We start from the raw sequence: 17339 nt of genomic DNA, 5'->3' as shown, positions 1-17339 counted from the left end.
ACAAGTATGTCCAATGCAAACATCAAATCAGCACCTGAGTTGAATTACAAGTCTGCAGATCATTTTTCCAGCTGTAAGTAAATGTTACGCTGGTGCTTGCTCTGCACTCTGAGCAGAACAAAACATTAGCTGGCCATGCATTATTCTGAGCAGCACAGAGTCAGACGGAGAGGATGAAATAAGAGATGGGTGTGGTCAAGATGTGTGACCTACAGTGTGTTTGTGAAACTGTAGCAGCAGGAGCAACTGGACTGAGGAGAGGTAGGCTGAGAGTAAATCTGAGATATAAACACCAAGCACTCAGAGATCAATATGGAGTAAAGAACAATTACTTGCTTTTATATATACATATATATACACATATATACATATACATATATATACATATACATATATATACATATATATATATATATATAAAAGAATGAATACCGAAACCAAGAGTAGAAAGGATATCAATCCATAAAACATAAGCTAAAAGAAGAAGCTCATTTCTTGTGGTCAATGTTGTTTTGACTTCAACAGCACTGACTGTGATCCTGCAAGAGGTTAAGATGAATCGATAATAAACTATTCCTGGAGTGTGTTTACACTGAAGTCCCTGCCTGGCCAGACAGAGCCACACATGCTCACTTGTCCTTTTAAGGGGAATAAAGCTGAACTTTCTTTGAGCAGGAAATGTGCCATATCTTTGCCTTTCAAAGGGCAGCAGACTGCTTTCAATCAAAGGTGGAAAAGGCTTTGCAAGGTGCTTTAACAAAGGGAAAACTAGCTCACATGCTACAGTGGAATGTTTTCAAGCTTTGGCAAACATAAGCGATGGAATGTAACGAAATACATATTTCTGGCGCTTTTCTTGGTCACTTTTATAGAAAAATAAACACTTTTTATAAAAAAAATAACGACAGGCGTATGAACCATGATGCAACTTTAGAGTGATCTCTCCTAATATATTGGACGTGAAACTAATATGACATCAGCAGCATTAAAGTATTACCTACATTAAAGCACCGGTATTAATATGACAGGGAGCCCACTGGAGACACCTTCTGAGTACTTGTACTTCGGAAATGTCTAAGCACACGTTTCAGTAGCATTGTGATCCTTTAAGTGACGTAAGTATACTTGAAGTATAGCAGACTACTTTTGAGCTAAGTGTTGCTACTTTTAGATTGGTAAATTATCTGAATAGTTCCGCAATAACTTCTGGAAAGCGCACAGTTTTGTGCGCAATCGCGCGCAATGGCCTATTTCTGCGCAAATTTATAGACGCACGCCACCCTGGCTGTTTTACAGTAAAAGAAAACAAATTAATAACTTGGGAATTTGTATATAGCTTTATTATAACAATGTTTAGCGGTTTTATTAGTAAATATTATAACAATAATAAATCATCCAGAGCTTTTACGTTATTATTAAACATGACAGCCCGGATCAACAGGTACTTTGGAGGAAACTTAACCAACAAACAACTGCGAACAGTAGTCTAAATAAATGAACACGGCTCCCTTACTATTTGCACAAAGATCATTAATTTAATTTTGCAATGACACATTAGTTCTGCCTTCAGTTTACACTTACTTGCTTCTGGTTTTTCTTCTGTCCGAAAGTGTTTATCTTTAGTCTTCTTCCTGCCAGTAAACCAGTTATAATCCCATTGACTCAGTGGGGGTCCTGGTCAGAGCGCACAGAGGTCTCCACAGCTCGAGGTGGGCACAGTCCTACACTGGGGACTAGGGAAAGGGGTTGAAGGCGCCGCGCGCTCCACGGTCATTCCCGAAAGCCAGGCGAGTGACCCACCCTGCAGAGTTAAAAATAAAGTTGGCGCATCCAGTACATGATCTGTGCGCGCAGGGGACGGACATTCCTGACAAGGGCTAGTGACTCTAAATGGCAGAGACACTTCTGATGTCCTGTGCAACGCCTCCCACCCCCACCTCAGTGCACTCCACCCCGCCCAGAAAGGGCTCTAATCGCGCACACGGCAACCACCCACCTACCTATCGAGACCCTTTCAGAAATGCCACCTCAAAGGCAGAGAAGAGAGGCCTGGACATGGAGAGTGGACACACCTGTGTGATGAAGTCAGAGTCAGAGGAAATCACATAAAAAAAAAAAGGAATAAAGATCATTTGGAAACCATTTAAGCGATATAACTGCACCGACATAATCTTATTAGAAACTTCATTAAAGATATAGCGCAACAGCATGTTTCTAACCCAGAAGCACTCGGAGAAATGTTTGTTTGTTTGTTTTTTTAATATCACCTTTCAGTACAACAATATCCAAAAAGAATTTCAGTCAGCACTAAAGGTAAATGTTCTGCTTTCTACATACAAGGTAACTAAAACTGAACACACAAGAGGTTTTGATGTAACACAGTTTCTGTGTCATAAAAAACAAACATTATTTGAAAAACGGCTAATAACAACTTATTAGCAACAAGAAGTATGGCGCTTATAATAAAATACATACATATCACACCAGAAAAACATAAATATATATATATATATTTTTTTTTTTAAGAAATAAAAAATATGCAATAAAAAAACCAAGAAATTAGTACAAAAAGCTGTACGGAGGTTTGTTTCAAACACTGACAACATTAAAATTGCAATCTATAAGTCAAAATTTTGAGTTAGGCATCTCAAAATTTTGACTAACTCAAGTTAAAATTTTGCAATTAATTTTTCCTGCTGAAGTTTTATTTTCCTTCAACCTTCCATACAGCTCCTACTGCATTTTTCACTTGTCTCTTTTTCTTTGGTGCCTCAGGGAACAGGTTTAGTTGAGCTTTAGTTGCAGAGCCAACATTGTCTTTTAATGACTCCACATAACATGGCTTCATATCCAAATACACAAGACCCGGAACGTCTGAGAGCAGTCTGGCCTTTTCTCATCTTAGTTAAAAGACCTGTACACATTAAAACAACAAACTTTTTACAATCCTCTTCAATTTTACTAAATGCATAAAAGGTTTTGTGCAAGCAGCCGCAAACACAGCACTCCGAAAAACAGCTACATAACACATTCAACAGCATTTCAAACACAAGGCAAGAGAAACTAAATAAATAACAGGCTTCAGAAACAAGTAGGGGTGGGTGGGTGAGGGGGGGCTTAAAAACTCACCTCATGCAGATTCGGGGTACTGAAAACTATGAGAGCTTAACCCTGGAGCTGGGTAAGTCTCCATATTTAAAAGTCTCATCAGCATGTTGCATGTTTGACATGAGGGCATGAACCATCATGTTCTGGTTCAAAACCGATCTGCCCTCATGCCCTTAAGAGTTGATAATAGTCAAAAGGTTCCCAACTTTCCTCTTCCTTGTTTTGCTACAAAACTTTTTTTCCCCCTCATGTTTTTCTGCAGTGAGCTGATTAACATTTGCAGCTACAAAACAACTCCTTACCATTCCTCCAGGTTTGCCTACATGGAGCTACTATATAATACAGTATATAGCTTACATATCTTGCTTTTCCATTTTTGAGAATTGCTAAGAGACATTTGAAATTCATATTCTGCTGAATTAATCTTATTGAATATGTGAGGAAATGCTGCAGGCACACAAATGTAGCAGAAAAAGGACTAAAGAGAAGTTTGTGAAAATAGTCTTATTTTGTTTTGTCTATCACTACAATGGGGGGGGGAGGTATTTTTATTGTGCATGTGCGAGGAAGATGTACACTGGTGGATTTAAAACATTAACAGAACTGGCTGTATCTTTCAGTCAACATATAAGAGAAAGTAAACACAGGAGAAAGTGTCACTGAGGAGGTAAAATGCCTGCTACTCATCAGGATATAAGATGTAGAGGGGAAACTTAAGTGGTCTCAACCTGAAAGCACCTAAAAGCAACTGGCAATAACTGTAATGCCAAGTCATTCATTTAAAAACATCTAATCTTTGGTAAAACAGTCTTGAAAATATTCATGTGCATGTACAAATATAGAAAAACACCAATATTTTACAAAAATACCTTCATTAAGAAAAAAAAAAAAAGCTGCTTCAACTTTGTGTCTGGATACAAAATGTAACAGTGCCCTTAAACAAAAATCAAGTAAATAACATTTCAGGTGCAAATTCAAAAGACAGACCGACTCCGTGATGGAGAGGATCTAAGTGCTCGCTGCTAATGATGCGTCTTTGCGCGTCCCGTCGATTTACGAAGAAAGGAAAGCGTCAAGATCGGCGATCACGGCTGCCTGTCGTCTGGCAACTGCGTTCATGAGACGGTGAGGAAAAGATGGAGTTCCTAGGTCCAGCTGAAAATAAACAGAAGAGGAAACGGAGATAACAAATGACATCCACGTAGTACAGCCTGCAAATTACACTCACCAGACACTTTGTTAGGTGCACCTTGCTAATTCTGAGCTGGACCCAATTTTCTTTGTGGAAAGAGTCAACAAGGTGCTGAAAACATTCCTCAGAGATTTTTGGTTCACATTGACATGACAGAGCGATGCCTCATACAGTTGTGCTGCAGATTTGTTAGCTGCACATCCAGTGAAACAGCCATTAGAAGATGGGAACACACTGCGATCATAAAGGGATTGATACTAAGGCCTCCTGAAGTGCGTCAAGGAAATATTCCCCACACCATTACACCACCAGCTCAAACCATTGATACAGGACATGATGGTTCCATGTTTTCATGTTGTTTACACCAACACCACCTGAATATTACAGCAGAAATTGAGATTCAAACCTGGCAACATTTTTCCATGTTTCTAAAGCCCAAAGTTGGTAAATCTGTGTGAATCTTTTGCTGCTGTACACCAGAGACGCTCTTCTGCATACCTTGGTTGTAACAAGTGGTTATATTTGAGTTACTGTTGCCTTCCTGTCAGCTTCGGGCCACTCTCCTCTGACCTCTGGCATCAACAAGGGATTTTTACCCTGAGAACTTTTTGGACCATTCTCTGTAAACTCTTGAGATGGTTGTCTGGGAAAATTCCAGTAGATCAGCAGTTTCTGAAATACTCAAAACAGCCTGTCAGGCACCAACAACCACGGCATGTTTAAAGTCACTTAAATAATTTCTTCCCCATCCTGATACTCCGTTTGTAGTTCACATACCTAAATGCACTGAGTTGCTGCCATGCGATTGGCTGATTAGATATTTGCATAAATGAGTAGTTAAATAGGTATACCTAATGAAATGTCCAGTGAGCAAGTTACTCAAACACAGTGAAGTTAATTTTCAGAAGAAAACAAACAAGATGCAAATATAAAAATACAATTATGTTTTCATGATAAAGATGGATTCTGAGTAAAGTCTTTGTCTGTGCTGTATCAGCTACTCCTGTGGTAAACTTTAACTTCGCAAGAAACGAAGGAGGGAAAAAAAGCTTCTACTCCATGAAACTAATTTCCCTAATAGTGATAGGCCTGCCAGTGGAGAGCCATAAAGTCATCTTGCTGTTTAGATCAGCACAATCAGCCTCAATAATCAGCTCGAAAGACTGTGATTTACTGGAAGTTAAAATGCATAGACTTCAACTCTGCTACCCTTCAAGTGGTTGTATTGCAATACACACAACTGCCAATCTATTAAGTATATCTATCTAAAAGCAATATAGTGGAATATAGAAGTAATTCACTGAAAGATGTCTTCGTGGTATTTTAGCCTGATAAATAAAGTGGAATATAATTCAACAGCAACACAAACTGCAGCCTCCAAAATGACCACAAAAACAGAAACCGAACATAACCTTCACAAAGGTCGGATTTATTCTTCTGCTTTATGTGGCCGAATTACTTTTGCACCCAATGAAGTAGCAAGTGATGCATGAGAGCCTGTGGATGTATTTATAGCAAGCATATTTTACCTGTAGCAGGTAGATGACTCTGGTTACTTCCTTTTCATTACGTCTAACTGGTTGCAGGATCCAGCAACTGGGCAACATCTCCCCACGGATGGCGTCCACACTGGGCCGAGGGAGAGACTCCTCAAACACAGATTGCATTGCCAGCACGTGCAAGCCACCCTGCGGCAGAGAAAACAATATCAATAAAACAGGTGCCGCACTCTTTTGATCAGCCGAGAGGCAAGTGTACACCGGCACCAACAACCAACAGCTGACACGATTTCCTCCACACCCACTGCCTCTGAGTCAGAGTGTTGTTTATGCTCGGTGACTTCTAAGCATGAGTAGTATCTAAATAGCATGTTTAACATTTTGTGGATGAGGAACGTCATGCTGTTAAATTGCTGTTTGCACTCCAATGTAATCCGGATTTTTCTTTGTCAAACTAAAGCGTGTAAATGCTGCACATACTCCCTGAGCCTTAGGATGGGGAGATGAACAGTAATCACGCGGGCCGGCTGGTTGATGTTAAAGCTGTGCTCACCTGTTTGGACTGCGAGCTGATGCAGCAGAAATCTCGCGGCTGGCTGAGGTGACAGGTGGACGGATCTGTGAGAATGTAAACTAAACAAAAATGGAGAGATACGTGAAAATGATCAAGTATAGTCGAGAAAAACCTGGAAATAAAACAACTGGGGCAATGTAATAAAAGCCCAAGACTGGAAATAGATTTACTACTATAGAAACAGACAAACCAAACAGCTCCTGTGCAAGGATTTTATTTGCAGTGTGATGTTTGAGCGCAAGGCTCTTTCTCAGACTTTCACAAATACACTAACGAGCCTACTCATAATCTTTACAACAAACCACACATGACATATGTCGCCTGTTTCAGACTTCCATCAGTTAAAAGGTAATAAAAATAATGCTCAAAAAATAAGGGCCTGCACAATTATCACAGTTTAACACCCAGCCAGTTAAACTGCAGGAATATCAATCTGTAAAGTGAAAGTGACAGCAGGTGCACTCCTGATGTTCTCCTCTTATGCTTCCTGGCTGATTTCCCTCCAGTTTTCCTTTTTGCTAGTTACTGGTACCATGAGACGGTACCTGCAGCCCCCACATGGCTTTGATAGCTTCGATGCGTCTCCCATCACAGTCTCAACAGGCCACTTGTGCATGTTTATGCCCCAAACTGTCAGAAACGGACGTCACGAGTACATGACACCCGATAGTGACACCTGTGCTTACAGCCCAGTACCGTGCATATCGATAGGCAATTGCCAGAGAATACCAGAACTGGCACCGGCGCCCCCTGAGCACATGTGACACACGTAAGTCTGGATTTTATTTCATATATTTTGATTATCTTCTTAGTTGTATTTCTTTCTTAAAATATTATTTTTTGAGCCTTTTGCCTTTATTAGATAGTGTAACAGAAGAGCGTGGGCAGGAGAGCAGTGAGAGAGAGTGGAAAGACACACAGCAAAGGGCCTCGTGTTGGACTCAAACTCGGGTCGCTGCATCTTTATCTTCAATTCTCTATGTATATTTTAGTGTCTAACAGACTCTTGCTTGTTCTTTGTGATTGTGTATGCTGTAGCAAGACAAAAATCAATAAATAAAATATTTAAAAAACAAAGAAAAACTACACTATAAACAAATCACCTTCACTACTTTCTACTAGATGTTTTAATTATCCAGCACCAATTCTGTTTAATACTGGGATACTCGACTGGTGGAAAGAAAGTTCACTAAAAAAAAAAATGTCATATTCACGATACAGTGACTTGATACTTTTGTTTAAATTCTACATGCTCGCATAAAAAACAAAGAAATTGTACTAAGAATGAAAACTTGGAGAACAAGAGGCCAGCAGAAGTAAAAAAGGCCTCGTGGTGGGCTGCAGGTATTAAATGAAAACACACTGCAGGTGTGAGAATGGAGCTGGCCGCGTAATAAAACAAACTTGGCAGTGATGAATGAGACTGTGCTGAACCACGCTGTAGTACAGATAGTTAATGGATGCAGATGCGTTCGCTGAGAAGAACTTGCAGGCTCTATTAACTGCGTAGCACAAAATATAAATAGTTTTGCTGTCAAGATAAAAGTAAATATTTTATTTTATTTTTAAGATTTGCTTTTTAGCAAAAGCACAAAGGTTTTTGCAAGGTAAACGGATTGCATAAGGTCACCTTACATAACCGTAATTCATCAGTTTTTCTTTCTGAGCAATGACGTTTTAACAGTGTTTTATTTTCTGAACTCTATTAGAAAATAAGAATCTTACTTTTTAAGATGATGTTTTAACTACTAGCATTATAACAAATGAATGGATAGAGAGGAATGAAGTTGCAAGAAATCTCTTGAAAATTGTGAGTTTAAGTCAAGATTAAATGTACTGACATTAAAACTGCTGCCTATGAGGATGTTGGCTCACCAAGCTGAGTGCTGTCATCTAGTGGTCGTGTCCACACTGAGCGGACTGACTGATTGTACATGTGGCTCTTGGACAGCTGGGAGATTAGGTTCCACAGGCTATCCGGTGGTCTGTCCAGCTCCCCAGCCCCCAGGAAACCGTGGACAGATGGGCAGGAAGAGGGTTTGTAGTATGCCTGAATTCCCCGTTCATCTCCTTGGTAACTGGGTAAAGACAGACAGAGTTCATTTTCTAATAGCACATAAATGATTTTTGTGATGCAAATTGTCTACTTGCTCAAAATTATCCTGGAGCAGGCACGGAGGAAATCCAGAAAAAGGGAGATGGTTGGAGAATGCTCACCTCCAGCCTGCTGCGGCTTTGCCCGTCACCAGGTTGCCAAAATCCCCTGAGGCAGCCAGTCGCACCTGTCGAGACAAAATGTCTTACTCAAACTCAAAAAACAAATACCAGTGAGAATAAACCCAAAACTTTTATACAGGACAATTAATTACTATGTGAATCTTTCAATGCAAATGCAAAATACTAATTAGAATGTCTCTCCTAGAGCACGTTTTTCTACAGCTGACTTTTCAGGTATATTACCTCAGCCAGAGCTCGACCTAGAAGACTGAATGCGATGTCCTGATAGGTTGTCGATATGGAAGACGAGGAGCCGAAGGATGCTGTCCGCTGGCGCGTACAGGCCGGAGATGAAGTCATCAGAGGTTCAAAGCTGCTGGTCTGTTGGACATCTAATAAAACACATGATATCATTAGCACATTTAGATACAGAGGATGTAAAGAAGAGGGTAAAGAAGTGGTGACAAACCTGGGCAATAATCTCATTTATTAGTCGCCATATTTAACAAATTGCCAAAGCTTCCAAAGAAGGCAAATATAAACCCTGAAATAGCAATGATTCATCTGGACGTCTTACTGAAATAATAATTAATCATGATTATTGCCCAAGTCTGTTTGGGGGAGGTGATTAACTGTCCTGCTGTTACCCTGGGCTGACAGCCACCCTCTCTGTGTCTTCACACTCTGTGGAGCACAAATAGGAGGACGTGTCCCAACCTTCAGCCCTTCATTCTTCATGATCTGGACAGAAGAAAAGTTGAGCCTTTTTAGCTCAGTCTTAAATCTCAGTTATTTCAAATCTACTGTATCATGTAGCATTAATATACAGACCTGTCCTGTTCGAACTGGTCTGTTGCCCTGCTGTAGTTGGGTGGTGTTGCCACTGTTGTACCCTGATGTTGGTCCAGAGGAAAGACTCAGACTGGATCCTGTGCACAAAGTGCTGTTGCTTATCCTTGTCCGATGCCTCAAGTCATCCTGTCCGGCACAAGTCACCTAGAGTCAAGTTCATACAGACAAAACTATTTATCCAAACATTTACAACAACATCTAAATGCTGCACAGCTCACAACATCCTCTCTATAGTCACTTTTATCATGATAAGATGAAGACCCTGGAGTTCACTGGCTGGGATCTTTAATTATTCTCTGTGATATGAGTCTGACTGACCTTGTCTTCCTGAGATAGGGCCTGCTGCTGTAGCCTCCTCTTCTCAAGCTCAGTCCGTTCTCGCAGTCGTTCTCGTGCCTTTGCGATCTCCGTCCTGGCTTCTTCCCGAGCTCGACCGTAGTCGCGCAACAGCTGCTCAATGTCAGATGGATACTGGCTTTCTTCCCTTGGAGCATCTGGGATTCTTCAGTAAAAACAAATAAGAGCCAAATAGATTTTCTGTTTATATCACTCCTGAAAACCTATGCACAAAATGTGAGATTCAAGGAGCCGTTGTGCTTTGATTTTGTGAAACTCAGCATCTCACCTGGCGCTCTCTGTCACTTCTTGCCGAAGCCTTTGAAGATGCTCTTTGTGCCGACTGGGCACTGCAGTAGATGCAGCCTCCTGAGGACGGAGGCGAGGGTGCTTGCTCGGACTCAGGCTACGAGTTCTCCGGTAAGTCTGGAGGCGCTCCTCCCTCTCCTGCCTCAAACCCGCAATACTCCTGCGATGCCTGAGGGATCAAATTAAAAAAAACAGTAACGTCAATGAAGTCTAAGAGAAGACCAGTTTTAGAAAATATCAATGTATCCGTAGTATCAATTACGAAACTGTTTTATGTTTTAAAAGCTGGCATTGAATGTCAGGTCAGAATATTATTATTATTTCTTTTGGATTTTTTAATTAGGCATTTCCATTTTGGTGTGTATTAAACATTTGAAAGCAAATCTTATGTCATAATAGAGCATTTGCGTCAACTGTATCCTTACACATCATACAGCTGCTGTTTTGTAGAAGCAGAAGCTGGCGTCACAAGCTCTTCTTTGGACCTCGGGGACAACATCTTTAGCAGTGTGTCCGTCTCTCCCAGCCTGTAATGAAGCTTGGCCTCTGCCAGCTCCACAGTCAGTGGTGTCGGGTTCATGTTGAGGTTGACCGTCGCCATCACCTGCTCTCTCTCCTGTCGCAGCTTCACTATCTCCTTTGCCCTCCTGTCGCTCTGCGCCACAGATTCTGCATTTGAACCGAAGCTCCCGACTTCACCCCATTCGGCACACTCTCTGCGTTTGTTGTGCTCACTGGTCACAAATGTGGTCAGGTTTTTTGAGCACTTTGACTGTTGCTGATTGACCCCCGACCAGTTGGTGAACTTGTTGTGCATAGGCAGGTCCTCTGGGACTCTCTGATTATCTTGACAAGGAAACACATCGCTGACAGGTTCAATGTTCACGAGCACATCTGTGTTGCATTCACTGGGTGCTAGTGACATTATATCATCCTCTTGAGGTTGATCCGCCTTGTCGCTGAATGGAGATAGACTGTAGTTAAAATCCCCAGCATTAGATACAAGTCTTCTGAAGTCTGATGCCTGCTGTTTGTGTACATCGGTCTGTTTTAATGTGGGGGAAATGTGGTTCTGCAAAATTAAACCATTTGCTGAAGTAGGCGTCCACTGCGGGGATGCCACCGGCCATTTGGACCCGAGCTTGTGGTTGTCCTTGTCTTGATAGTTCACATGTCTCCCATCAGAGTCTGCATATGTTTCCATTGATGGATTTGGACTTGAAGAGCACTTATCTAATCCTTTGGAGCTTGTGCAACAAATTTCACTCACTTTCTCAAGTGATACTGATTCTAATTTGTCAGAGGAAGAATCACAATCCCGTAAGGACATCCGATTGTCATCCGAAACAGAAGGAATGGTCATGCTGTCATCCTCAGAGGGATGGTTTGTCTTTTGAGCCTTACATTTTGCAGAACATGTTACCGACTGTTTACCCTTGAGCCTCGTGCGTAATCTTGCTCCCACTGTAAGAATAGGAGATGACGCACGGTCTGTATATGTGACCATTTTCTTCAGATGAGGAGATGTGAGGTGTGTTACTGAAGGGCTGTGATTTTCTTGGTAGCAGATTTTTGATGACCTATGGGTGATTTCAGGGACTGCAGTACTTCTGCGGCCCAGTGCTTCAGAGACTCGAGACGAAGCAGACCTTACACGCCTTTGACAGTCAGCTGCAGTCTTTTCACAAGCTGTTTTGAGAGGGTCATTCGAAGGCTGTGAGGAAACAGAGGTGTTAAACCTCAGGTCAGGCATACTTTGCATCTTTTCAACTGTGTTAGATTTTGTTTTTACCACACAGTGGATATTTTTGTCTTGAGAGACACTCACAGCATCAGAACCAATCACTTTGACTATGACATTGACTTCATGAGATTTAGACTTCTCACTGGGCGACAGAAGAACAGCAGCTTCCTTCACTGCTGGAGCTACAAGCCTCTCAGTCTGGATCCCAACATCTGCAGCCGTCTGAGTTGAGCAGTTTCTCTTGGCGCCACCATTAGACTCGATGTAAAATGTGCTAAGATCTGAGAAGTTAATACTTCTTGAACTCGAATTGCGAACTTCACCTGTCCTCATTCCCTGGACGTCCCCCAGCAGGTTCGAGGTGCTGTTGATTAACTTAGAAATGTGAGCTGACATGCTTTCCATACTGGCCCAAGTTGGAGATTCTGTGATATCCACCTTGTTTTTCTGCGACGCGGGTACATCTGTGTTGCTCCTTTTGTGACGATCTTTCCTCTTCAGAGAGCTGCAGTTCTTACCGTTAGCCTGCGCCTGAAGCTCACGCTCAGTCTGAGTACTGTGTTCGCATGTCCTCCTTTGCGCGCTTGTTTTGCTCGTCTGGCACTCTTGCTCAGATGAGTAAACGAACATGATTTCATCCACTCGACCGGAAGCGTTACCAGGATCGCCAGGAACACTGTTGACTGAAGAACCGCTGTCTGCTGTCAGATTAGCAGGGCAACTGCAGATATTCGCAAATGCCTGTTGACAGGGTGTAAGCTGAGATGTTTTAGTTGCTTGTTCTTTATAATCCTCCACACTACTTAGAGTACTGGAGAGTCCCTTATTTGTGGCATATGTGCTAAGATGAGAATTAAATGGAGAGTTCTGCCCATTCAGACCATTATCGACACTGCAGCACCTTGTTATACGTTTCTCTGAGCTGTTTAAAAGTGGAGATTTACTGGATAGGTCAGCAGCACTTCCAAACGCTGGGTTCTTATAGGAATGTTGGCCTGAGTCGTCTTCTTGCCACTGGTGAACGTAAGGGTTGATGTCACTGGATGCAAAATGAATAGGGGAATCTTGAGACTTTGGCATATGCTGTGGCTCCTTTTTGTTTGGATACGGGCTAATTTGTTCCGTTTTGTGTGACACTGACCGAAGAGGTAAGGAGTGTCTTTTCAGCGTGTAAGCTTTACTAAGCTTAACGTCGTTTTTGCCAGGGTTTCCATGGGAAAAAGTCTTCACGTTTGATTTGTTTGCTGCTGCTAAAGTAGATTGTCCTGCATTGCTTTTTCTTGGCTGTCTGACTTCAGGTTTGACATTATTCTGAGTGTCAAGCTTGACCCATTTAGATGCCAGCCTGCTGTGATGCATCCTAGTGGCGGCGTGGTCCTCCTCATCCTCGTCTGATGACTTAAGGGAGGAGTCAGAGGAAGATGTGGGACAGGTCCTGATGTGAGACTTTCTGAACCGCTTAGTTTTGCCTTTTTGCATCATAAGAGTGGAATTTCCTAGCATGCCCCCAGTTGTGCTTTTCTTGGGCTCTTTGGCGATTACAGTTCTAAAACAACTTGCATTTTTAAAGCAGTTTTGCTGTAGCATTTTAGATTTTGACTCCGCCGTTACTGCTCGATTGTGTGGCACGAATGGTTGGGTCAAAGTCTCTTTGTCACTTTTCATTATGCAATCTCCGCTGCTAATGATTTGAGTATTTTCATTAAATTTGGGATGTGACTCAGATAAATTTGGGGGTTTGTTTTTGCAGCAGCTCTGAGATGAGTTATCGGAATCAGTCTGTCGATAGCTGAACTCATCCTGTGCTGTGACAGAAGGTTTGTCTCCTGTTGTGGTGTCTCGCTCAACATTTACATCATGCCCAGCCGATCCTTTCATGCAGACATCCTCACCAGGGGGTGTGTTCTGGTTGCTGTAGCTTCTGTCTGCTTTAAACTGATGCAATCCACCACCAGGTAATAACTTCATGGCTCCAGATATTTCGGCACTGATTTGGAAATGTTGAATCATCTTTGGCGAGTTTGGTTTGGGTGAATAATTATCTTTACTGACAACGTTTGATGCAGTTTCCATACCAGTGCACCCCATAGCAGTACAGCTACAATTCACTTTTATGCAGTCAGTGGTGAAAAGTGTTTCAGGGCTTATTTGGTTAAGTTGTGGGCATGTCTGCTTAGCATTGATAGCTGGGGGATCTGTCTGGCTGTCCACTTTTTTGGAGCAAATATCAGTAATAACTGGATGAAGATTAGCTATTATTTCATGTTTGCCTGCATCATTAATTTGTTTTCGTGTTACACAGGCATCACTTGCTGACAAAGAGTCGCCAGTGTGCTCGCACCCTGCCTGGTTGCACAGAGTCAGACTTGAGTGGATATTTGTAAGTGAGTTTTGGAAAACACAGGGGTTGAAGACCTGCTTGTTTAATGTTCCATCAGACACGCTATGAGCGCTGTCAACGGTTTGCGTCACTTCAGTACATACAAGCGTGCTGCTATTCCTCAATTCAGCTGGCATAGCTGAAGCCAGGTGCTCACTTTTATCCACCTTATTTTTACTTATCAGTAAAGTTTCCAGTGTAGGATGTCCACTCAGGTTTGTTCCTTCTTTCGCTTGATTACTCCTTTCATCTCGCAGATGTTTTGCTGTCCATCTACATTCATTACTGTTTGAAACAAAATGACTTGCAGATGATGACAAGGCATTCAGACTTTGACTCAAGCTCTCCCTGGCCCCATCACTATCCATCAATGACAATTTCATGTGCTCTTTCACCACTTCTGCGATTCTCAGATCAATAGCACTGCAAATAGCATCTGACTTGCATATGTGTTCTCTCCTTTCCTGTTTTTTTCCATGGTTATTCACTCGGGCTTCTCTCTTTTCTGTTTCTGCAAACTGTTCCTTTAGCGTTACACCCCCCTTTTGGACTACTTTATTATCGCCAAATGAAATACTATTCTGTGAATCTTTTTCATGACTCTGAAGCCCAAACTGAGAGTCCTCAAAGACGCCATGACTTGGTTCGAGTTTCCCACTGCTGCAATCAGATACTGGCAATGCAACTGAAGACACTGTATCTTGTGTAATGCTGCCAACAACACAAACAGAATCACATCCTCTGCCGCTCGTTTCTACTGCAGGCTCTTCTTTACTAGAATCACCGGTGCTATTATTGTCATCAGGGCAAATCTCCTCATGGCTGTCACCTGATGCACAGCAGAAGCTTACCAACTCTCTGCTGTCCCGTGTATTTGGTATCTTCAAGCTGCCCATAAAAGTATCTTCTTTGTCTTTGTTCCTCTTCCTGGAATTTTTACAAGTTGATTTAACAACTTCCTGCTGTAGTGCAGTGGCCTGCTCAGTGTCTTTGATTCCATCCCTTAGAAGAAATGCATCTTCGGTATTTGTAAACTTACACTGCTGTAAATCTCTCACCTTTTCTGTTCCACAATCTAGACTGCATACTGTTGCCTTTTCAGTAGAAGGTTTTAAGGGACCTGCAGCTTCAGGCATCTCAGCCAGTACTTCACGTTGGTCAGTAGGATTTGTGGAGAAATGGATTACTGACTGAGACACTGAGCTGCACATTTCATTGTCAGAGGACACTGTAATGTCAGCAAACGTCATATTGGAGGAATCTGCAAACACCTGAAGCAAATTTGATGTTGTTTGTGTGGTCTGGGAAATTTCAGTCTCCATTTGATCTGATGAAGACGCTGGACGCTGACTGTAACTGAAATTTGGAGTACCTGTAATAGGTCGATCTCTCATTTTTGCGGGTTCTCCTAAACACTCTGCACAACATCCTACATCTTTCTGATTATCAGACTTCAGGGCATTGTCTGGTGTTGTTAGGGCCTGAAAACCCCCCAAAACTTCAAGGTCGTGTTCTTCCACGTTCATGTTTACGCCTTCAGTGCTAGTGGACGTAGAGCTATGGCTTCTAGATCCAACCTGAGAGCCTGACAGATTCATACTTGTCGGACTGGGACTACTGCTGATGATCTCTGCGTGTCGGAACATCATTTTTCTTTGAAAAGGTAGAGAATCCCTCTGCATCCTGGGACTCTCTGCTGCATCCGTGGAGGACCAGGCATCAGTAAGAACCAGTGAGTTTTCTGGCTCCCTCACACTGCAGCTGCTCAGAGAGCGTGGGCTACTGGTTAAAGTGGCCTCCACATTCCCAAAGTCCTGAGTTAATTTATGTACAGTGTCTCTGCTGCTGGAATCTGCTACTAATGAGCTTTGAGAAGAAGGCTTCGTTGTTGGATCAATTTGTCTTGTCTTCGGGGAGCTTTGATGGCTCCAGTATGCCTCTGTTGGGATTACGAGAGTTTTCTGACGGCTGTCCCACTCAAAACTGGTCTCTGCTGTCTTATTGTGCAGCTTGGATGAATCAGTGGAATCCGTCACCAGTGAGTAAGTTGGTACCAGTGTCTGGCTAAATCTCTTCACTGTTGAGAATTTAACAGTGCTCTCCAAAGTGAGTGAATCTTTAGACATTTGACTGTCTTCACTCTCTGCTTCGCTTTGAGCTGCATCCTCGCGTCTCAGCTGCTCTGCTAGAGCTGTGGCATAAGCAGAGGACAGAGAATCAAGAGAGAAAAGGCTCTCGCAGTCTGATGTCCCATCGTCTCTGACTTCTCGCTCTTCCTCCCATCCAACCAGTCCCTGCTGCTCATCGATCCATCTACTAGTCTTGTTCATCAGAGCCTCAGTACTATGCCACCGTCTATGTCGGATGCTCTCAAACAGAGTCCTTTGGTCAAGCTCCTCACACGAGACTGTAGTTTTGATGGTACATTTCCTTTGACTCATTTTGGTGTCTCTAAGGCTCTTGTCTCTTCTTTGTCTCCAGTGAAATTTACTTGTAAATTTTCCAAGCGGCTTAGGCAGTTGTCTATTCACACCTAAGGGAGGTTTTCTGAACACTCTGGACAGAGCTCTTTTTATCCTGGGCCCAACAGAACGAGGAAACGACTTGCTGATGGTTCCTAATCTGCTGTTATCTGCATGACAGGATGTTTTCTCATGCATAACAGGGCCATTCTCAGAACTGAGTTTGTCTCTGGATGATCCTTGAAATTTTTCCTTGCCGACTAGCAGCAAACTACATCCAAGAGGCAACTTCTGTGTACCCGTTGATTTCTGGTCTGACCTGTTCTTAAAAGACAGGTCTCGGTTCGGAAGCAGAGGTTTCCTTTCTGGCCTTTCCCGGCAGAGCTGGGTTTGTGGTTCCTCTTTGGCAGTCTGTGTGATCTTTTCAGGGGAGGTTACTCCATTCTGGCGGGGCTGATTTTGCTCTGAGGAGATAGAACCAGAACAACTTTGGGTCCTTTCCCGAGGAAGACACTCATCCGAAACCCACTTCCTGCTACCAGTGCAATCGGACGTTGTGGGTGAATTTAAAGTCAGGTCTGTGGATCTGTTTCTCTTGAGGAAGTGTCTGTTGGAGAAGGAGAAAAACAGATGCTTTAACAGTCAAGACCTAAATAATTAAGAAAA

The 17339-nt window shown here is 42.5% G+C and overlaps 2 protein-coding genes across 4 annotated transcripts in view; both read right to left on the bottom strand.

Moving 5' to 3' along the window:
• Positions 1-1924, bottom strand: part of sptb (spectrin, beta, erythrocytic) — a 40599-nt gene extending 38675 nt beyond the window's left edge. Inside the window, 1 exon segment of the mRNA XM_003442890.5 lies at positions 1582-1924. The gene's annotated coding sequence lies outside the window, so the exon portion shown is untranslated.
• Positions 1925-2240: 316 nt separating this feature from the next.
• The window catches only part of stard9 (StAR-related lipid transfer (START) domain containing 9), a 37958-nt gene continuing 22859 nt past the window's right edge, over positions 2241-17339 (bottom strand). For all 3 annotated transcript variants that reach the window (XM_005477292.4, XM_025901211.1, XM_019348824.2), the window contains 11 exons: positions 10513-17280; positions 10068-10256; positions 9761-9944; positions 9422-9586; positions 9238-9331; positions 8834-8982; positions 8591-8655; positions 8249-8451; positions 6353-6432; positions 5830-5988; positions 2241-4263 (listed from right to left, as the gene is read on the bottom strand). In XM_005477292.4, coding sequence (XP_005477349.1) covers positions 4162-4263; positions 5830-5988; positions 6353-6432; positions 8249-8451; positions 8591-8655; positions 8834-8982; positions 9238-9331; positions 9422-9586; positions 9761-9944; positions 10068-10256; positions 10513-17280 — 8158 coding nt within the window. In that variant the 3' untranslated portion in view covers positions 2241-4161. The remainder of the gene's footprint in view (positions 4264-5829; positions 5989-6352; positions 6433-8248; positions 8452-8590; positions 8656-8833; positions 8983-9237; positions 9332-9421; positions 9587-9760; positions 9945-10067; positions 10257-10512; positions 17281-17339) is intronic.

Source organism: Oreochromis niloticus, linkage group LG19 (genome assembly GCF_001858045.2).
Source record: "Oreochromis niloticus isolate F11D_XX linkage group LG19, O_niloticus_UMD_NMBU, whole genome shotgun sequence".
Lineage (NCBI taxonomy): Eukaryota > Metazoa > Chordata > Actinopteri > Cichliformes > Cichlidae > Oreochromis > Oreochromis niloticus.
The sequence above is the reverse complement of the archived record's forward strand: the minus strand, read 5'-3'. Positions and strand labels throughout refer to the sequence as shown.